At 40.9% G+C, this 22187-nt stretch overlaps 3 protein-coding genes across 4 annotated transcripts in view; 1 reads left to right on the top strand and 2 right to left on the bottom strand.

Annotated features, from left to right (window-relative positions):
• The window catches only part of LOC129372920 (tetratricopeptide repeat protein 28-like), a 217939-nt gene extending 212607 nt beyond the window's left edge, over window positions 1-5332 (bottom strand). The window contains exons 1-2 of the mRNA XM_055050520.1: window positions 4877-5332; window positions 2109-2408 (exon numbers count right to left, since the gene is read on the bottom strand). Of these exons, the coding sequence (XP_054906495.1) occupies window positions 2109-2408; window positions 4877-4906 (330 nt within the window). The 5' untranslated portion in view covers window positions 4907-5332. The remainder of the gene's footprint in view (window positions 1-2108; window positions 2409-4876) is intronic.
• Window positions 5333-8575: 3243 nt separating this feature from the next.
• Window positions 8576-12525, top strand: LOC129373072 (L-serine dehydratase/L-threonine deaminase-like). Its single transcript, XM_055050800.1, is given in 8 exon segments — window positions 8576-8728; window positions 8877-8916; window positions 9262-9401; window positions 9702-9793; window positions 10709-10936; window positions 11002-11126; window positions 12099-12247; window positions 12249-12525. Coding segments are annotated over 8 exon segments (972 nt in total). The 3' UTR covers window positions 12294-12525.
• A 1497-nt stretch (window positions 12526-14022) lies between these two features.
• The window catches only part of LOC129372924 (probable E3 ubiquitin-protein ligase HECTD4), a 37146-nt gene continuing 28981 nt past the window's right edge, over window positions 14023-22187 (bottom strand). For both annotated transcript variants that reach the window (XM_055050525.1, XM_055050526.1), the window contains exons 62-76: window positions 21729-21936; window positions 21423-21646; window positions 21116-21261; window positions 20918-21021; window positions 20454-20577; window positions 19918-20108; window positions 19362-19508; window positions 19014-19133; window positions 18759-18914; window positions 18532-18635; window positions 17795-18016; window positions 17531-17697; window positions 17244-17439; window positions 16805-17027; window positions 14023-15819 (exon numbers count right to left, since the gene is read on the bottom strand). In XM_055050525.1, the coding sequence (XP_054906500.1) occupies window positions 15683-15819; window positions 16805-17027; window positions 17244-17439; window positions 17531-17697; window positions 17795-18016; window positions 18532-18635; window positions 18759-18914; window positions 19014-19133; window positions 19362-19508; window positions 19918-20108; window positions 20454-20577; window positions 20918-21021; window positions 21116-21261; window positions 21423-21646; window positions 21729-21936 (2469 nt within the window). In that variant the 3' untranslated portion in view covers window positions 14023-15682. The remainder of the gene's footprint in view (window positions 15820-16804; window positions 17028-17243; window positions 17440-17530; window positions 17698-17794; window positions 18017-18531; window positions 18636-18758; window positions 18915-19013; window positions 19134-19361; window positions 19509-19917; window positions 20109-20453; window positions 20578-20917; window positions 21022-21115; window positions 21262-21422; window positions 21647-21728; window positions 21937-22187) is intronic.

Here is a 22187-nt window from a genome sequence, read left to right as displayed (position 1 = left end):
TAAGACCACAAAGGCTTCTTTGTACTTGGATGGCATATATAAAAGAGTTGAATTGTTTTGGCTGGAATTTTCAATTACAATTTGTTCTCTCTACAAAAAAAAAACGAGTGTTATAAAGTTTCTCTTAAATATTCTAGACATATTTTTATTTAAGTGCACAAGTAGAAATTCACAGCCAGAAATGAAGCAATCGGTGTTTGGATTGGTGTTTGCAACCTTTCTCAATAAACTCAAAGTGACACAGTTTCCAGACTTTTTCAGAGAACAGGAAACCCAGCGGAGCTCCTGGAGATACACAACCCCAGATTAAAGAGGAGGTGGCTCCTGATGCATCACAGGTAGCGACAAATCATCATCGATAGCACTCCACCACATTACCATCAATCTCTCTTTTGAAAGACAAAAGTATCCCTCCATGCTAAATCATGAAATCAATGCATTTCTATCACTGAGAGGGATCGGTGCTCCAGTGATCTCTGTGGGTGAGTAATGTGAAATCCATCGCAGGTTAGTGCTCGTGGCCCAGACATGATCAAAGACAAGAGCCCAGAAATGTTTGTATTGATCAGCAGTCACAAAGAGGCAGCTGAGGAGTGGAAATGTGATTGGAATTTGAAAGACTGGCAACTGAAGACAAAACGACTTGATTGTCTGAGAAAAACAGATCTATTAGCTTGTAGCATCGGACTGATTGACTGTAACAGTGGAGCAATGATTGTTGGTTACATTTTCAGATGTGACTATCTTCAGCTGTTCTTTTGAAGTGTAACTTTGTATTAAGATTATAAAATCAGGTTGTTCCACAGTCCTGGGGAAGCTCAAATTCTCAAAGATGTGGAGGTCAAAGGTCTAACTTAGCTTAACAGATTTTTTTTATTCTTGAAGCGTTTGCTCTGAGACACCACCCAGAAAATAAATGTTAATAGATAGAAGTGTAATAGTACATATAATCCTACTAAATCTTGTGGTCCATACCTGACTTATTGAGAGGTTTCACAAATGTTTTTTTTATTGGATTTTGTTAACCAACAGAAATTAGTTGATTAAGCTAACATTTAAAGCACTCCACACCAAAACGGTGCAGAAACAGATGGTAATGAAATGTAGGCTGAACTCCCATCAACCACTTTTTTTTTAGCTTTCTTTTCCTCGTCATCAGAGAACAATGACATGGTAGAAGCTGTGATATGTGGAGAGTGAATGGGGAGCCAAATAATAATATACCAACATGCTGCTTCTGTATTTATTTTAAATCCTTGAAATCTGAGGGTTTGTTTGTTTGTTTTTTTAACTTTGGAGATTGCCATGCAATATTCACAGCTCTAAATAAAGTTTAATAAGCAACATCAAATACCCTACCAGGCATTGTCAAACATTTAATAAATACTAATTAGTTTTTCACAAGTGACTCTTAGTGTTCAAACATTGTAACATCAGGTTAGTGAGTGTTAAATATTCGTAACTTTTCGTTTTGATCTTTTGTCTAAAAGGATGGGACGAAAGTTGCTCACTGGCCATATGTGTTTGGATGAAGGTTGTGCTTTAATATGCATTAAATTTTCATCTGGAATCACAAATGTTCAAGTTACAAATTGAAGTGAAAACTGGCCAAACGTGAGACATCTGAGCGACAATCTCAAATCCGATATGACTTCTGCCCATTTGGTGTAGCTTGTATTTAATGACTGCAGTTTGCCTTTGTTTTCAGCTTGTGAATCACTGACAGCAGAATTTCTCTTGAGGTAAAAGCTAGTCAGGTAACAATGGAGTTACTTATAGTACAGTGCGCACAACTACAGGACTGGTCGTTTCTCTTTCTCTTAAACTGCATGAGAGTTTCAGAAAGTTTTTATTTGAAAGAAATTACAAGCTTTTCTAATTGTACCTTCCAGTTAGGCATTATTTGATGTTTCTAATGTAGAGTTCCCTGTTAAAAGTGTGAAAGAAACCAAGTACTTGATCATTGCATTTGCTTCATTTTGCTATTGAACCAAACTAGTCCTGAACCACGACCCAATAACTTGGTTTAGTTCAGGACCGTGATGTAGGTGCATGGTCACACCTTGACTAATACCTTGTTTGTGGGAAAGTAAAGTAGGAATCCTTACCTTCAGCCACTTGGGATTGAGCCCACAGGCTTTTTCAGCATCCTCCAGAGCTGCTTGGTGCTGGCCCAACTTGAGGAGCGCCGCTGAACGATTACTGTACAGGATGCAGTTCTGTGGGTCGGCCTGCAAAGCATCGCCGTACAGACGCACGGCCTCCCGGAAGTCGCCCCTCTGACACGCCTCGTTACTCTGCCGCACTTTCTCCATGAACTCGGCCTTGCTTAGCGCACACCGCGACCCGTCGTCCACGGCAACGCACCGGACGGGCCTTCCCGCCGTCCGAGAACCAAAGACAGAAAACTGGAGAAATAGAAAGAGAGGTGAATTAACTTGACGAGAAAAGGTGCCAACTAAAAGCATAGCGTTTTGGGGTTTTTTTTTCCCCTTTCCCAGGACCAAAGGTGAAACTAATTTTGTCAACAAAGGCTGTGCTCCAACGAGCGTTCTGGTAAACCACAACAAGCAGCCAAATAAACCTGGATATTCCTGTGCTGAGCTCTGGCTGCCAAAACGCCTGCTGCCCACACACACGCAAACAGCCGCTGAAATGTGAGAGAACGTTAATAAAAGATGGCGTCAAAGAGTCGCACAAATTACGCCTTTCTTCTAGCATCAAATGCACATCTTCAGTTTTAAAAAAAGCCAAATTCTAGGCCTTAATTTCAGCGTTAACAAAACAAAACACTGGTTTCTAGATGTGTCACTTTTAACTATTCACATTCTGAAGTTGCTGATAGAAACATGAAGCGTCTGAAATGTTCCATCTCCATATTTTCTGCCTTTGTTGCCGAGAAACTGATTGTGATCAACAGTAAAAAGAAATTAGCGAAACGTCTAAAAATGAAGCTATAACAAGCATAATTATAACGTTGCGCAATCTTTCACTGAATATTTCAGAAACATCAAACCTTTCATTTTTGTTATTTGCTTTATGTTATGTCATAGCCACCACTATTATTGGCACCCTGGTCAATAATTTGAATAATCCCCTTTGCTTGATTGGATCATAAACTTGCCTGGCCCAATAATTAAAGACACTTTAGAGACCATTTTTAAGAGGAACACGTGAGACACCTCAGTCAGTCAGCAATCCCATATTCTGTTCAGTGACTATGAATTATTACCGTCAGCAAAACGGTGCATTCAGAGGACGGCAAGGAAAGCCTTTTATGGCATTCCTTCAAATCGTTTTTATTTCATATATTCATTTTTATTAGGTGTGACTGATGTCTTAAGTCATTTAAATTGCTCCAAACTGTATACTTATGATCTGTACTGTACATTTCTGTCAGTATCATTGCCATTCAAGCTACCCAGGCTTCCTGGACACCTCAGCAGAGCTACAGGTCAATCTCCTGCATGCCATGCTGTGTTGACACTGTAATTCGTGCAAAAGAAGCGCTGTGTGAGATTATAGTAGTGCAATCAAAATATCCATTTAAAAAGATTTCTTGAAACTGCAGCTCAGTCCAACGTGCATCTGCTGCTCACATCTGTTAAAACTGTATTTATCTGGACCCAGCTGTTCAAACAGGCATCAGCAGAGTAAAACTGAACCCAATAAAGACACAGAAAAAGTTCCTCCTTCCTGGCTTAACCTGAGTCCTCCTGTTTTGCTGCGCTTCGTTTATCCCTGTTGCCTCAGTCCTTCTCCGAGCAGGAGGAGCAGCTAACCTGACTCGAGGTTCTCCAGCGACTGCACCCAACCAGCAACAACCGACTGATTACACAACGTAGGTTAGAGTTGTTAACATTAAAACATTTGCTCAGGGTTACTAAATCCAGAAATCCATCGCCGGCCTCTCATTCCCGGAGCCAGCGTCCACTGCACCTCTTTTCTCACCACACCTCCTCCAGCTGAATTGTGGGATAGGGCAAGCTTGGTAATTACTTCCAGAGGCCCACAGAGAGAGAGGACCCGCTGAAATGAGAGCTCTGTGGATCAAGTAAGTTCAACATTAAGCAAAGTTACAATTCGGCATCGGTGCTGATCAAAGGGCTCGCTGGTCCCTGTGCACGGTAAGTATGTGAACGTTGGTGAGCACCTTCCCAGAGCTGCAGGTAACCTGGAAGCTCTGTGCTGTTCCAGTGGTGGACTTTGAGGCTTCGAGTAAACGCACACATGCAGCGGGCGAGTGACATCCACTCTGCAGGCGTCACCCATGCCAACATGCACCCAGTGAAGCGTCAGGAGAGGGATCTGTAATTGATCAGAGGTCCCACGCAGCTTTCTCCTTCCCAAGGAAACTGCAGCAGCACACTGGGGGCTGCCTGCTGCATGTGGGCAGCACTGGCAGGAAGGGTGGAGATGGGAGAGATAATGAGAGCCTGCACCAACACAGGACACACACACATATACACACACAAACTTCCAACGTGATCACCCGGAGATCCACTCAATTCCTCTCAGACTTAATCATGCAGACAGAGCGGTCAGATTGAGGGAACTAACTTTCAGCCACAGACTGCGAAAGCAACGCACGCTTCTAAAACAACAACAATACGTGTCTTGCACGATTGTAGCTTTTCAGCGATAACAAACCAAAGCCCCTTCATGCTGTTTAGCGTCTGCTCCAGCGGTCCCCAGACGTCCACTGCGCGGCTGAGGACGCGCGGCTGGAAAATCGATAGAATTTTTTTACGAGGTCATTTTGGAATTTTCTCCCCTGGATGCGGGGCAAAATATATATATATAGCTACACACGGAGCAATACAAAAGAAAAGGGGAAAAGAAACGCGTAAAACCATTGTTCCGGAAAGCTGTTTACCTTTTCTTTCAGAGTCGCTTGCTTCTCCATCCTGGCTGACTGGCTGTGTTTGTATAACGGCTTATCGGTCTCATCCCATCCCCAGTCTCTGCAGACTTGGTGTCGAGTGTTTGGTTTTTTTGCTTTTTTTTTCTGGTGCGTGCGTGTGCAACGAGAAGTGCTTCAAAGTTTTTTGCCTGAAGAAAGTCCTCTTTTCTTTGCGTGGCAGGAGACGGTCGATGAGCGCCGAGAGGAAGTCCGCGAAAAGCCGAGCTGCATACGCTGTTCAGGAGAAACTTTCCTCAAGGAAAGTGCGCCATGTTGTCAAATCGTTTTCCTTTTTTTTTTTTTCTTTTCCTTTTTTTCTCCTTCCTACTCTCTCCCTCTTGCAGCGGATCTGCTGCGCGCACAGAGGAAGGATGAAGTTCCTGAGTCAGGCCCATAATGCATCGGTTAGGTGTGCAGATGAACGATCGACTGCTTGAAAAACTTTTCTTGCGCATAATTTATGTTGTGATTTTTTTTTTTTTTCCCCCAATCATCCCCTGGAACAAATATTTTATTTTGGGGTTTGTTTGTTTTTTTCTTTACACGTTCATTCAACTAAACAGCTTTACTGGGAATGAAGTTTACTGGTAAAATATACGCACTTGCAACTGTTTGAAAGAAACGAATCAAACACGAGCTTTGCTGCATGTATGCTGACTCATGCTCAGTGGGGGATGTTTTATACATGAACCCTGTGCATAACACTGGATGTTGGATATTGAAAGGAACATCTTAAAGATGCTCAGTGTTGCAAGAAAAACTCTTTTGAGTTTGCAGCTGAGTTGGTTCAAAACCGTTTTGAATGAAACCTAAAATGTACAACAGAATTCGTGTCTATTAAACAGACACGAATTTAAAATGTGTGTAAGGAAATATCTCCTTTCTGCTTGTGTGAGATTCAAGAGGAAATGTAGCAGGTAGGGAGCTGCCAATAAAAGCATTTGATTAGCTGATCATCAGTACCTCTATAAAAGCAGGAGTTAGTGCCACAGAGTTGGAGATTTTGGTCTCTAGAGTCTATTTTCTGTCTTAGACATGTTGGACTTTTAACAGCTCCACTATGCCCCTTTATTTCAATCAAGCCTGCCACTTGTGCTGCTACCAGTTTCCACTTAATGGTAAAAGGAAAAAAAAAAAAAAAAAAAGCTTGACACAGCTCTCCAGAAAGTCTGGAGCACCATATGTGGTGGGCTAATAATTACTATTATCATGACACAATAGTTGGAAAACATATGAAACGCAGTGATATGGGTGGATGTCACAATAACAATATGACTTGTGACAAACAAACGATAAATTTGTCTGAATGTCTTTATGCTGACGGCCAACATCTGCAGTTTTAGGACCTTCGTTGTAGTTTCTTTATGATTTGACGGCCTTACCAACTCCTTCTTCTACGACTCGGCAAAAACCTCGGCGATAGCACTGAGACAGCAACTGGTTTTCCATTAACAATCTGAGGTCAGAAAAATGGAAAAGGTTATTCAGAAGTGGAGCCTTAAAGACACATTGCCTGTCTTGCCGAGAGTCAGAGTCTCAGCAAACGAATGGGTGTAAGCCTCATGTCGCTACCATGAGCGTACATAAACTTCCCATTTCGACACGTCACTGTCCCATGGTTAGCTTCCACACATCCAACTACACCGCCAAATATTTTCCAACAGTAATACAAGTTATTGAAAGTAGTGAATCTTCAAGTGTTCCTCCATCTTTCTGCAGTTTAAAGGGCGCACGGTTCACTGCTCAGTGTATGAACGAGATGATAACTGTGTTTTACTTGCTTCTAGCTGATATTTTATTGCTGCTGGAGGTCACTAAGATGCATATAAGCATTTTTTTTTTACTTACAGCTACTTTTATGGAAATAGAGTATACTTAAAATAATATTACCATAGTTGTGGTCTGTGGTTCAAGAATCTGGCATCAATTAATTCCATAAAGTGGCCATTTTGGTCCTGCAGGAAACACAGCCGGAAAGATTATAAAGAAGGTGCCGTTTTAGGTCTCTATATTTTTGTTGAATAAATGCACCTAATGATTTTAAGTAATCTGTTCAGTTGTTGTGCCAGTGCATAAATCAGAACGTCAACACAGGCACATTTCCACGGCCGAGCGACTCCAAATGAGTCAGGCTGCATGTCCTCTTGCTTTAAAACACTGCTGGCCATCTCGAATGTTAAATCTCTAGTAACTGCTTGCACAGTTCTGGCTCTGAAAAGACAGATTGCACTGAAGTGCAATCATATATTTCCTGCAAGTCCAGCTCCTCACCAGGAGGTGGTGTGAGAATCTTTAGCCAGGAAGCTTCCAACACGGTGACTGACAGTCATGATAGCTGTCAATTTAAAAATAGAAAAAAGCATAAACACATAAATACATATTAACTGAAAGCATTTCACAAATGTTCTCTAATGGAGAATTTTCAGGCTACATGGCTAAAACTTTGTTAAAATCACACCTTAAGGAAGAATAAGAATATTGAGTAAGCAGGACAGTTTTGATCAGACCCATTCTGAGACCCCAAACCGCCTTTTCTCTTAAATGTGTTTGACTGAACCAGGTTTCTCACTAGACAATGCTTTCAAGACCTTGATTTGTTTCTAGCTGATAGAATAATTTCCCTTTCTTTCACACAGTGATACATGTGTTGAATTAGGTCAAATAAATAATAAATAATTGCATACGTTAATCAGGTTGGTGATTACGTAACACAAGTGTTAAAACGAATTTGGTAGTATGTTTTTCTCCCTTAAAAAAAAAACAGGCCTTAGCAGATAAAAGTCCATGTCAACAAGAAAAATAAATAAATAAAAAGCACAGAACTGAAAAGCTGAGTAAATCTCAACACTGCTTGCATCATGTTTAAAACAAATTTGCTTTCAGCTGGACAGATATTTTCAGCTTGCCAAGTAGACAGATTTTACAGCCCTGTGTCCGGCTCATCAGCCTAAACTTCGGCTCATTCAGGTTTGAACCGTCCACTCACCCAGGACCGGCGCAGAGCCTGCTTTTGGCAGCTGCTAAAATTGTCTCACCTCTTTTGGCAGAGCCAGCTGTGAGCACAATTCCTTTAGAGGGGGGACAACATGCAAATGCTCAACCGTAAAACTGTCATGTATTCCTTCAAAGGTGGGGAAATTACGTTAATCATGATTCACCCAAGAGTTAAAGCGTTTTTAAATAAGATCCGCCTGCAGGAGTCCTTTTATTAGATCTTTATTTGGTCTCTTTTGGATGGTGAACAAAGCTAGGACATAATAAACTGCTTGAAAATCTAAATGAACACATCTGATGTTGACAGGTTTTGGCAGCTCAAAAGAATGGAATAAAATGCGTTGGGTGTAAACTCATTGATATTCACCACATCCCATCCTGGCAGTGACTGGGGAGGGGTCTGCTTCTCAGAATGCCTTCAGATGATTGGATGGAGGTGTGTTTCCTTCAATAATCCCACTCTTGAAACAGGTATATATTCATTTTACATACAAAAAGCCCACATATAAGAGCATTAAGTATAAGTCACATCCAAACCCTTGCTTGATTTCTTGTCCTGCTCTGGTAAGTTGAAGCACTTTCAAAGCCGAGAGCAATGATGGGGGAAAGACTCAAAATGATCCAAGTTTCCATCTTTGTCCCAATGAAACATTTCCCTTCCTTTCTGTAATCAGTGAGATGAAGACCCAGCAGCCTTTTCACGTGACCACTCCAGTGAGGCAGAGCATGGCTCTCACTAAGGCGGCTGGTACCTCTGTTTACCTCAAGCTGGACTCGTCCCAACCTGCAGGCTCCTTTAAGATCAGAGGCATTAGACATCTCTGTAAAACAGTAAGTAATCTTCTGTTGTTTTATATTTATATCTATAAATATATATTTAAAGGAACCAGTGCAAAGGTAACCATGTGGACCATTTCATGCAGCACAAACATAGACTTGTTGAGAACTTGTGTTGGTTTTTTGTTGTTGTTGTTTTTAGTGGGCAGAGTGAGGTTGTGAGAGGTTTGTCTGCTGTTCAGGTCAGTACATTGCGAAAACACAAAATCTTACCAAGTACAGGAAATAAGACGAAACTAACTCACAAGTCAATTTTCAGCAAGAAATAGGAGCTTGTTCTAAGTAAATAATTAGATGAAAATATAAGTTCCACCAGCAAATTATTTCACCTGCATCATGGGAAAATGTCTTGAGTAAAAAGTACATTTTTTATTAATATGAAGAAATTATTTACATAGTTCAACCTCATATGTCTTGCTGAGAAATAGGACTTGAAGTTTGTTTGTTTTTTTTCTTACTTCAAGTGCACTAAGATGTCTGCACTAGAAGCAGGACAAACAAGCATTTGAGGATTTGGGTCTCAACAGGAGGCAACGCTGGAATGGCAGCTGCTTATTCTGCCCGCCAGCTCAGGGTTCCTGCAACCATCGTGGTTCCAAGTGTCACCCCCAACCAGACGGTGGAGAGGCTGAAGGACGAGGGGGCAAATGTCGTCATTCATGGAAAGGTTGGTTAACTCAGCTGTGATCAGTTTGTTTGTGTTTTTTAAACGGTGTGTGAAAATCAAATGCAGTTTCAATTGAATCTTTATTTTATTCACAACAATGTTTAGGAAACTGGTTCGTATCAGAAGAAGATGAAAAGTATTGCTCAAAAATCATGTCTGGAGAGATTCTTACACCCAACCGAAGCAGGGGATAAAACAAGTTGAAATTATGAAAATTAATAAAGATTTATTTATTTATTTATTTCCTGAAAGGCTTTTCATTTTAACAGTGTAAGCAAAGTTGTGTCTCGTCCTTTTCAGGCTCTGAATGAAAGCATTAGTTACGGTCAGCAGCTTGTGGCAAACAACCCAGGCTGGATATTCGTCTCTCCCTTTGACGACCTGCTCATATGGTGAGACAGAGTCAGCTCTTTGAACACAGCAACAGTATTTATACCTTGAGGACTAAAACTAAAGCTAAAATTTGCAATGCATTTATTGGGATTTGATGCAAGATGCCAGCACAAAGCAGGGAATGTGTTTAAAGTGAAAGGGGAAGAAAAAGACAGTTTTTTTGTTATTTTATTTTCACAAATTAAATTAAAAATTTTAAAAAAGAAAAGAAAAAGAAAGAAGGTTACTCATATGTCCAAGTTGTCCTGAAAACATAAAGCTCACAGTGAAGCATGGAGGTGGTGCAATCATGCTTAATCCAAATGAGAGTTTATGGCAAGATCTGAAAGACGCTAGTCTGTAACTCCATTCAAACTGATTGAACCTGTGCTACATGGCAAAAAAAAAGAATAGGTAAATACCCATTAATGTGCAAAACCGTTAGAGACATTCCCTAAAAGACTTGTGGGATTTCTACTTGCCCAGTGAGTCTGAACACAAATACAAGCCATACTTTTAGATACTTTTTTGTAAAAGAGCTTTGAGACCATGCATCATTTCTCTCTGACTTACTTTGTGTTTCTCTGCCTCGAAACGTCCCAATAAAATGCAGTTTGAGGTTCCAGTGTTTCAAAATGTGACAAAGAACTCGAGGGGCTTGCAGGGCACAAACTCTGCAAACACAAACTCATCATGCTCATCACTGACAGCAGTGCTTGTCTCATCACGTACTCTCATCCGGAACATGAACAGCTGCAAAAACAGCTGCAGAGGATGATGGAGGGCACATTTCACGTATCACACAGTTAATTAACATTGACCGCTTGTGGACAGGAGTTAGAATGGTGACGTCAGAGCTGCTGCATTGCGCAAATCCGTCTGCACTGTCCACAGATTGTCCGCATTAGTGTCAATCGCAGCTTCGCTTTGTGAAGGGAAGGACACACATCTTTGGGGAAGGAGCTGGAGCGCGATCTGAAGGAGAAGCCCGGAGCCATCGCGCTGTCGGTGGGAGGCAGAGGCCTGCTGAACGGAGTGGCGCAAGGACTGCGCCGCGCCGACTGGGCTGACGTGCCAAACGTAGCCATGGAAACCGTGGGAGCGCACAGCCTGAATGCAGCAATGAATGCTGGAGAGCTTGTCACTTTACCTGCCATCACAAGGTACTGCACTTGGTTCACCGGTCCCCCCTCCTGACGCAACTGATGGAATGTTTTGGCGCACACAGTGTTGCGACCACACTGGGCCTGGAGAGGGTGTCAGCTCAGACAATGAAACTGGTGGAGAAACACACGGTTTTTTCAGAAGTGGTCACTGACCAGGAGGCTGTGAGAGCTGTGGAAAACTTTCTGGGTGAGTGAAACCTGCATCTGGGCAGAAGAGATGAGGGAACATTCAGCTGATGCCACAAACACCACACACACAGACATTTAAGGTTTTCTTCTGTCCACTCATTGGATTGTTCAGAAAAGGGTCTGGCAGACCTGTTCTGGTTTTGTCTCCCAGAAAATGAAGGTGTTTTGGAGCAATATGTGCGAATCAAAGGCAAAAGTAAATAAAGCTGGTGAAAATGCTAAAAGGCCACTCAGGAGGGAAGAAGCCATCACTCCAAAAGCATAAAAAGCCAGATAAACGTTTGCAAACGCATTTAGAGACATTTAGAGACAAAACTTTTTTTTTTTTTTGAAAGCAGGTCTTGTGGTGTAATGAATCTAAAGTGTTTTGTCATTTTCTCCATCATTATATTTGGATGGGATGTGTATGAGGGGCTGTTTCTGTTATTATCAGTCTCTCCTTAAAGACATTTCCCACTTCTGTGTGCTCAAAAACTTATAACGCTTTTGAGCACAAGCGTTATACGTTTTGAGAAGAAAGACATAAAATCCCACTCTCAGACCGAAATTGGATTATGGGATAAAAATTCCCCCATAGAAATTTGTAAGCCTGAGAACAACATCCCAACAGCGAACTACAGGAGTATCATGTTGTGGGATTGCTTTGCTAGGCTGGGGGACTGATGTGTTTTCCAAAACAGATGACTCAGACAGGAAAGGACATTATGATGAAATATTGAATCAACAACATGGAGGAAGTTAAAACCTGGAATACCGAGGAGTCGTCCGAATTGTCAGTGACTACAAAACATCTGACCCAAATCATGCAGTTCCTATGCACACTTCTGAATTTAAGCCATTCTTGATACAGCTAGTAGGGGCAGGCAGGGACATAAAACAGTTCAGTGTCTTTTTGTACAGTGCATGTAAAATACTGGCTTTATCTACAGAAATCAGTCATGAAACTGAACTATTTGTTCTTTCTTTGCAGATGATGAGAAGATCTTGGTGGATCCTGCCTGCGGTGCCGCTCTGGCAGCTGTGTACAGTGACATTATCAAAAGGCTGCAAGTCGAGGGCAAGCTGGCGCAGCACCTGGGCCCAGTGGTGGTGGTTGTGTGCGGCGGCAACAACATCAGCAATGGAGCAGCTTCAGAGGCTGAAGAAGCAGCTCGGCATGATCTAGTGTCACTGACTGCCCTGGGTTTTCCTGACATTTCTGGTTCAGTCTCTCTCTCTCTCTGTCTCTCCATTCGCCAGTTCAGTCCCTAAACATTCATGTACCCCATAGATCAAATCATTCCAGACTGAAACTCTCAGGAGCACTGACACTGACTAGTGAGAATATATACATAAAACAGACAAACATCAGTTTTAATAGACATAAATATAAGATAAAGAAAACTGACACATTGAGTTTGAATTACTGCTTGCAGTAATGCTTGCGTGTTATTCTGCTTTTTTATTTGTACTCGCATTAATAAATTATATTCCTTTGTCTTATCATTTCTCTGCCCTCTTGTTCTTGAATGTGAAGGACTTGTGAAACACGGCCCAGTTTGCTGCCTCATACCGTAAGTTTCAAGTCGTACTCATGCAACATAAACACAGACTTCCATGACTGTGTGTGCGTCCTATTTGTTTATTTAGCCTGCAATGCAATAGCAGGAAAATTGTGGTCAATTTGACAGATTAATTCAAAAACGTTGAAAAAATAAAATAAAAATGAACTCCCCCGGTGCCTTTTTCATTTCTGAACATATATATAGGTGTCAATTTCAAATATTCTGGGATTCAAATTGTTTTCATTAACAATTCATGTTGATGAAAATACTTAATTTAATGGAAAATGCACTTTCACAGAATATAGTTTTTGGTGAGGATTAAACTTGGACACAAACCTAAAATAGCTAAAAATCACTCTGATGGGTGTACAACCATTAGAAACCATCACTGCCTCAGTCTTGTGAAGTGAGTGTAAACACGACTAAGATCAAAAAAGTCGTCCGGGACCTTCAGGAAGAAGATTGCAGCAGTTTATGAGTCACTCTGCTGCCTGGAAAAAAGTATTCAAGTGAACTGATAGTTACAAAAATATGTGCCACTGCTGTTACTTCAATCAAAAGGAAGTCCTAAGTTTTTCTCCAGCTAGAGAAACAAATTTTTTGTCGAAACCCTATTTTAAATGAAGAAAATAAGGTTATTTTTGTTGAAATATGAATAATTCAGTTTTCCAGAAATTTAAAAAAATTAAAATCAAACCTCAATATACGAACATTTATCAATAAGGAAATACATTTTTGATCACATACACACAAAACTGCGACAGAATGGTTTGGATGAAAGCATATTTATGTGTGGGAATGACCTCGTCAAAGTCGAGACATTGAACGAACTAAATATTTGAGGCAAGACTTGAAAATTGATTTTCAGAGTCAATTTCAGTTGAATCGGAACGAGTCTGAGCTATTTTGCAAGAAATTGTTCAGACATACGTCAAAAAAGTTGCAGCTGTAAGTCCAGTGGAAGGTGGTACTGCAGCACATCAGCTCCCGGGGTCCGAATACAAACACACCCACAACTCTGTAAAATTCACACTTGGCCTTTCTTCCACTTCAGATTTATGTTCTACTTTGTGCTGACCTGTTGGATGAAATCCCAATAAAATACACTGAACTTTGCAATTGTAACGTGACAGAAGGTGAAACTAGGCCAGGCTGGCCCTGCAGTCACTGGTCTGTAAAAGTGGGTGGTTTACAGTCTGCAGTGATGCAACCAGAGTGTGTCATTGGGTCAGATGTAACAGACATAAAATTAACCCCACTACTGATCACCCACGATGAACAATAACTGCCCAATATGTGTCTGTCTGGGATTAATTATACAAAAACAAAACATCAGAAACACTGTTTGTACATGAAGACATTTCTTTATTATGACACAGAAATCTCAAATGCCATTTGATTCTTTACATCTGTATAATCCATTTTAGATATGTTACGTTTCTCATGTGCAGAGGTAAGACAGTAAAAGTTAAGTTAATGCAACCATAAATAATTGTAATAAATATCAAGTAAATGTACAGCACACATTTCATCGAAACAATTCTTTGTACGGATATGTCCTTTTTGTAACCTATTGTTACCCCTCCAGAGGAGAAGTCAGAGAGAAAGAGAGAGAGAGCAACCCTGTTAGCAGTGGTACGTCACCCTTTAGAAGAGCCCAACCAAAACCCAAAATCCTGCAAAAATGAAAAATAAAGCAGTTTCACTGCACCAGCAGTCAATCCTGTGGTTTTCTCCACGTAAAATGGCGAATTCACTCACACAAGAGAACGTGTTTCACCATGTGTAGAAGAAATTCAAACCATCCGAGTACAAGACAAAGGTGATAAAGATTACTGGTAATCCCAAAATTCATAGAAAGCAGCAACACGACAAACTGGAAACCCAGGCAGACGTCGTCTGGTTTGCTCGTTTTTCAGATTCTTTTCTCGGAAGAGTAGTGCAAACTCAAAATGAAATCAGAAGGTGAACAGAAGAAGCAAGTAAAAACTGCCAGCAAACATTACCTCAGTCTATTTACATTTTTCTAGATTATTATTAAATTTTTCTTTTTTTTATTAAACACAGCAAAACATTTGGATATGGGTGAAATAAAAAGAAATCCCTCATTGCCCCAATCATGAAAAATAAATAATTAAAGGGCAAAACTGAAGATTACTTACTGCCAACCCCTCCAGTGTGTAGTCGTGTGTAGGTTGGATATGACTACTAGATTAACATGACTTTTTACATGAAAAACTCTTTCAGACTCTTTAATAAAGGTTCTCCATTACATAGGCATAAATGAGTTTGTCCATTAGCAGGTCGTAATGTTAAAACAGGCAGTAAAACTGTGTACAGCACTTGGTTCACACCTGCTCCTACAGCAGATGACGTTGTGAAAATTCAGCAGATTCCAATTGATAGTAATCATATCACTGAAAACCCTTTTGGTTCTCGTCACACAACAGAGGCCCCTACAGCAAAAGGTGAGGGTCAGAGCATCACCCCCACAAAGGGGAGGTAGCATTGAGCTGTCGCTGGAGACTTTTCACTGTAGCCTTTATCGACTCCCATAGGAACCACTTTCTGAACGCTCAGCTATAGGATTTGCAACTGTAAAGTGCTGTTCTGAAGGTAGCCGAGAGAGTTTTATTAAAGTTACATTGCTGGCTCAAAAAAAAAAAAAAAAAAAAAAAAAAAAAGGGAAATGAACACAGGAACAAAACTCCTTCACAGCTGTTTCACTTCAATGCCCTCCCCAATCTCAGTGCAACAAAAATAAATCAAGATTTATTTGGAGCTATCAGTGCTGATTAAAATCATCAAACAAAACGCAGAATTTAGGCAAATGGCAATAAAAACAATATGTCAGTCTCCTTTCGAGATAAAAGTGTTTCGCTTTGCTGCTCGTTGGTGAAGCAGTTACTATCGGCCTGCGGTCGGTCACAGGGGAAGATCCAGGAGGGGCAGAAGGTGGTGGTGAGATGTTAGGTACTACTGCTCGGGAATGTCGACTTCTCGGGTCTCCTCAGCCACTCAGAGGATCTTCGCGGTAGTGGATGGCGTAGCGCAGCTTCTCCAGCATCACATCCAAAGAAGTGTACTGTGGCAGTTTTACCATGAACATGCATGTTTCCACTCGAATGTAGCGCAAGTCTGGCTGACCTGGAGAGGAAACAGAAATATGGGTTTTTGTTTATATATAGTGAACATGCAAGAAGTTTTTGTGTAACAGGAGTTACTTTACACCGCCTTGAAAAAAAAATAAATAAATAAAATAAAATTATATATATATACATATGTATGTGTGTGTAAACTACACACACTTTTTTTTTTAACCCACACAAAGTGGAACATCTTGAAAAGACATAGAAGTGGACCTCCTTTCACAATATGTGTAACAGGTCCACTGATCAGATAAGACCAAATTTTATTTTACTTTTGGTCGACAAGGTGGAAAATGAATACTAGAGAATCCTGAACACAATCCTCATGGCTAAACACGATAGTAGCAGCGTTATGCTTGGAATAGAGAAGCCTGTCTGAGTTAATGGATATTTATGTTTTGAAAGAGCTCAAAGTCCGTTTAAAGATATTTTTAAAAGACAAAATGAGTAAGACAAAACTGGTGATCACATAAAATACGTAAAAGTTTAAGGTTGTAAAGTGAAGAAACGTGGAAAATTCATGGAATATAAGTGCTGTTTGCAGGGCACTGTAATGAAACTGTCACAGTGATAAAAGCACAAAAGATGAAGCAATCTTATGTATCAGGAATCATAAAAATGATTTGATGAACTCAAACCCGAATCCCTTTAAGTGAAATGCAAGGCGAAAAAGAGATGCTCAATGTTCCTTCATTATATAAATCAAGGTTCAAAGTTTATCTGAAGTGACAAGATGAACAGTTTTCTCAACATTATCAGCAGTTTCTGCAGCAACAGAAATGTGAGAAATTAATGGGGAAGCTTTTTTTTTTGTTTTGTTTGTTTTTAAATTCCAGCATGAAGAGATTTGTCCTGGTTCACTCCAAAATGGCAGATTCTGGATTTATAAGGTTTTTGAAACAGGATTGATGCAGTGCAAGAGCTGCAGAGGTAGGAGCGCCTGAGCCCAGTCAGGGCCCTGCGGGGCGCATGTTGTCCGTTACCTGCAGCTCCATCAGGAGGGGCGATTTTCATGGGGTACGGGGGAACATGGGCTGTGTCGGGTCCGCCGTCTTTGCACGGGCAAGTAAACGGGATACGCTCCTGGTTGCAGGCAAACTTGATGAACTTGCAGAGCTCTTCCTGAGTGAACATCTCCAGGGCGGTCCAGAAGAACTCGATGTGCTGGTCGGTCTCCATCAGACCGACTTGGTACATGGTGTGAGCCTAAACAAAAAAGAATGGGATGATTTACTAAGGAAACACAATACAGCAAGGATAGAAGGAAATCATTAAATCACTACTTTCATAGACTTTAAAGTTGGAAAATGCTCATACACACACACACACACACACACACACACACACACACACTTTGTAATATGGTTGAAAAGATTTCAGTGTTTTCTATCATATATATATATATTTATATTTATGCACTACCTTGAGGAACTCCAGGTTAATGTAAGGCAAGCCACATGTGCGCAGTTCAATCTCCAGAGGGCTGAGCATGGTAAGCAGCTGCATAGGAATAATGGATCCCAGTCCTGCCCGCACCGCTGTCATACACTCTACATTCTCCAGCTCCCGCAGGCGGAGGCTCCTGACCGCCCGTGCATACACATCCTTGTTCTCCCAGCTTAACGGGGCAAACAGAACAGCAAGTCAACTCAAATGTGCTGTGGCTGTGACTTTAAACTACGGTAGAACCTTCGGGAGCTTCTCTGTACCTGACAGTGAGGCTGCGTCCTCCCTGACAAAGCTCCACCTCTTCACCCGTCATGGTGAAGTAAGTAAAAGTGCAGCAGGGCCGGCTGGGCGACTCTGGGCTTTCTCCTGAATGATGCTGCGAGGAGATCTCAGCACACAGGGCCTCCAGCTCGCTCTCATCAGTCACCTGAAGAGAGGAAAAAAAACGACAATCAAAATCCCTGCAAGCATGAGCTGGATATCAAATTGGGTGTGATTGAAATCGGTCCGACTGCACTCCTCACATTTGCAAATTTCTTAACATAGTTGTAGGTGAGCACATCAGCTTCCTGCAAGTCCTGCTCTGGATCGAGAGGTTCACCAACGAGGCCTTTCCAGAACGATCCCAGCAGGTCCAAAGGAAGGGGGAGGTCTGCTCGGATGGCTATGCCAAGGAGCTGACCAAAAAAGTGCAACAACTGCTCTTCTGCATAGCTGATAGGGCAGGGAGTCAGGATGTACTTCCCCTGGGATAAAAACAAAACAAAGAGAGATTGGGAATATTTACACAATGCCATCCTCTTTCTTATGATATTCTTTACATAAAACTGAGACAATGTTGATACTAGATCAACAGATGTGGTGCCTTGTGTTCATGCCCTTTAACTTTCACACATTTTGTCCCATTACAAGCTGCAAATTTAGGTTCATTTTATTGGCAATTTATGTGACTAACACAAAGTGGCCTCAAAAGACTCAACCTCATGAGTCAACAGAACCACTTTCCAAAACACTTTCTTTTAATTTGCCTCAACCAGTTCCCACATCTGGAAAAACACACTTTTACCCATTTTGATTCCTCCTCAGAATTACACACTACACTGCATTTCTCTATAGTGCAAGATCTAAATAAAACACAAATTGTGATTGTAACGGGTCAAAAGTGGGATGAAAACATTCTCAAAGCACTGTAAATCCTGACTGAATAGAGCTACAGTATCCCTTAATGGGAAGATGAATGTAATGTGGAATGAAATGATACCTTGTTCCGGTTAGCTGCAGCACTGGGACAGGGAAGCAGCAGGGAAAGTGCTGAGCTCTGCAACTCCTTACACACTTGCCACAGAAAATGTCTGAAGGAGCCACCTGGATAGACACAGTCATCACAATAGGTATTTTACAAAAACATAACAGCGATAAATAAAATAGATGAAAGCAAAGCGGAGCATGAAATTTAAAAAAAAAGAGCACGACGAGGGAAGCACTAACTTGTGCCATGAACTTCCTCTCCAGTGAAGCGGATGTTGAAGGCGTATGTTGGATCTCCTCCGCTGGCCAGCTTCACACAGAGCTGAGACGAGGGCACACAGGAGAGCTGGCGTGCTGCCTGGCAGAAGTAGGTGTTTTCTGATGATCTAATTTCACCTGTAGGGGTCGGAGGAGAGACGTGTTACAATATCCAGAAAGTTGAAAAAAATGTCCTGTGACGAAAAGTGAAGAAAAATAAGAGGGAGGAAAGTCTACCTCCAACAATCTCTAGAGGGTCCAGTGTAATCTCTGGAGCAGCATGGTCAGCTGTACGTTGCACTGTAGCATTTAATACTCGGTTCATAACAGTGACCTTGGTGTCGTAGAAGACTAGGCCTATCAGAAGCAGATAGAGGTACAAAGATTACATTTTTCAAGCACTGAAACCAGAAAATTAAAGTTTCAGCTTAGAACAATTTCTGACATCAGACAGCCTCAACTTGAAGCACTTTATTTGCATGGAGCCTGTATATCACTATTTTCTCAGCAAGCTTCAAATATTAAACAAATCTAGCCAAAATGAAAGCATTTGTACGAGAAGCTGTGGTTTGAGTCGATGCTCACCTTTTGCTTCACACAACAGCGCCGCAATGCTGTTCTGATATGTGTGCGTCTGTCTCAGCTCCACTAGTGGCAGAAAGAAACTCTCCAGGGTGTTGTTGAGGGACTGCAGCAAAGCAAAGCGCAGGCGCAAGCTCTCCACAGGCACATCTGTAAACACCAAATCATAAAGATAAAGCTGAGTGACAAAACACAAACGTGAAGCAGATAGGAATGAAATTATTCTTAGAGATGAACTGGTTAGTCAATCAGATGTTAGTCTGAGAAAATTGGCGCTAATTTTGCATCAAGTGCTTCAAGACTAGAAACTCCAATGATTTTTTTAAATCTAAGAGTACATTAACAAAAACACCATTAACTTCCATGCCTTTTTAAGTAACAAAAGCATGAACGTTCCAGTTAAAAAGACACAAAAGTTTAAAAAAGGACGGAGACAGATAATTTAATACATGAAGGTCAATCTTGTAATCTCAATTTTCCGTGGGATTTATCTCTGACAAAGAACCTGCAGCATCTGCAGAAGCTCAGACAAAAAAAAAAAGGCAAGCAAGCGACTTACTGAGCAGAGAGGCCACACGGGGATCTGCAGCATCACTGGGATCCAGGTAGACCTCATGGGGGTGAAGTCTGGCTGGAGTGATAGCCAGGTGACGACACAACCGGTTGATATATTGCACCAGCGCCACATCCATTTCCAAGCTCCACTTTCTACAGGCCTTCTGGGCGTGGCGAGTGTCTATACATGTGCACCTTCAATATAAAGAAAGGTTTAGTATTACATAAAAAACAGACACATTTTTACAATAGGAGACTTTAAGACAATTATAATTGTGTGAATCTGCTAATTCTTATTCTGGGCAGTGCGTCTTTAACCGGGAGAGATGTACTACTATCATGGAATCTGATGAAATGTGGAGCTTAAGAAGTCTGCTGAAAACAAGCAACAGCTTTTTAACCCATGGAAAGTTAGCTTGCATAGATAAAATGTTGTTGAAGACCAAATAATAAAACTGAAGCTACTTTATGAAGAACATCTTTCCTTCTGTGATAGATACTACAGCATTCGAGTAGACGATATGATTCTTTAAGTCTCACCTTTCAAAATGAAGGTCGTAGCCACAAGCCAAAATGGCTCTCCACACACTGCGGATGTCTTGCTTTGCCCGATCGATTGTAAATTTATGGAAGCCTTCCAGTGTCAAGTACTTTTCCTCCGGCACTAAACAAAACAATAGAAGAGCTCATAAACTATTGTGTCGAACCAGACTTACTCTTACTTTAAAATAATTTAAGCCTGTTCCACATTCTTATAACCTAATTAAAACAGAAGACATATTCAGCTGTGTTAAATATAATGGTTTTGGAAGTTGTAAATAACATTTGGAAGATTGATTTAGATTGAAATCTACTCTTTCTACTGAAAAGCTTTTTAGACCATTTGAATTACAACATCCAAATAAAAAAATTATCTCAAACTTGATATTTATGGAAGTAAGAGTATTTTTTCTAATGTTCTGAATATATTCTGTGTGGTCACAACAGACATGATTTTTGCCAACCTTCAGTTTTTTTAGAAGGGGATTTTTCTACGTCTTTCTCATCTGGCCTCGACTTCTCAGGAGATTTTGGCTTTAGGACAGTTTTCTTCTCACTCAGCGCAGTTCTGGAAATAAGTAAAAAATATTTAGTTTTGATGTCAATGTTGCTGTTTTTTTTTACACGTGTGTCATATGAAGTTTTGTAAGAAAATTACTCACCTAACACTGTTGAGGACTGATTTTTCCTTGGTGAGAGGCTTTGTGATGGGTCTCTTGGTGCTCACAACTTTACCCTGATGTTGTTCCTTTCCAGCTTTGTTGTACTTGTTCTTATTCGGCTTGGGGGTTCCATACTTTCGTAAAATCTGAATCAATAAAAAGATATATAATATTATTTTTGATGTTTGACAGTACTCTACATGTGAAGAAAAGAAGCAATTTAAAGATTTGAAGTATTATTACAATCAAAAAGAAAGTTGGATGGTTGAAGGTATGACAGAAAACCATAACGTTTCTCCTTGAGTACCTGGGTGAGCTGGTCTTCAAGCACTTTCTTAGGAGGTCGAACATTGGTAAAGAAAGTGTGCAGCAGGTTTCCCGGAGTCTGAGAGTTAATCTGCTCTTTACTGAGGAAAATATCAGACACCTTAACAGGCTTGGCCGGTGTGAGGCTAAGCATCTGCTCGGAGTGCACGCAGCTTTTAAAAATATCAGTCAGGATGTCTCTTGCTCCAGGTACCAGTTTTTCACCTGGAAATAGGGAAGTAGGTTAGATTTGACAGAAACAATGTTGATCTATAAAAGAGGTAAAACTTTAACGTTTAACACTAACCTTTGATCGACTTATCCAGAAAGTAGTCTTCTAGAGCAGAGCTTCCTTGTGTGTCAAACAGGCTTTGGTTAACACTGGAAACAGTCAGGATCTCCTCGTTGGTCAACTCCATCAGCTCCTCTTCACCTTCTAGGCTGGACAAACCAATCAGGTCACCGCTGTTGAACAGACTAGCACGGATTTTTTCCACCTTCGCTCGAGAGCGCACCTGTATTCAACCGATGACAAATGTAATTTTATTCCATTTCAGAAACAAAATTTGAAAATGTTTAAGGCAGCACACTAAAACTCCAATCGTAAAGGGCCGGTGTAATCCAACTTGTAGATGTCTCTACCTCAGCACACCCTGCTCCAATATTACAGTATAATATTGCCTCTGTAGCAGTAATACTGTTACAGAGGCAGTTTTGTCATTTAATCCAAGTGTGTAGGACAAAGAACACATCTAAAAGTTGCAGG

The sequence above is a fragment of the Poeciliopsis prolifica genome, unplaced genomic scaffold, assembly GCF_027474105.1.
Source record: "Poeciliopsis prolifica strain line A6 unplaced genomic scaffold, Auburn_PproV2 SCAFFOLD031, whole genome shotgun sequence".
Classification (NCBI taxonomy): Eukaryota; Metazoa; Chordata; class Actinopteri; order Cyprinodontiformes; family Poeciliidae; genus Poeciliopsis; species Poeciliopsis prolifica.
This window is presented reverse-complemented; position numbering and strand designations above follow the sequence as displayed.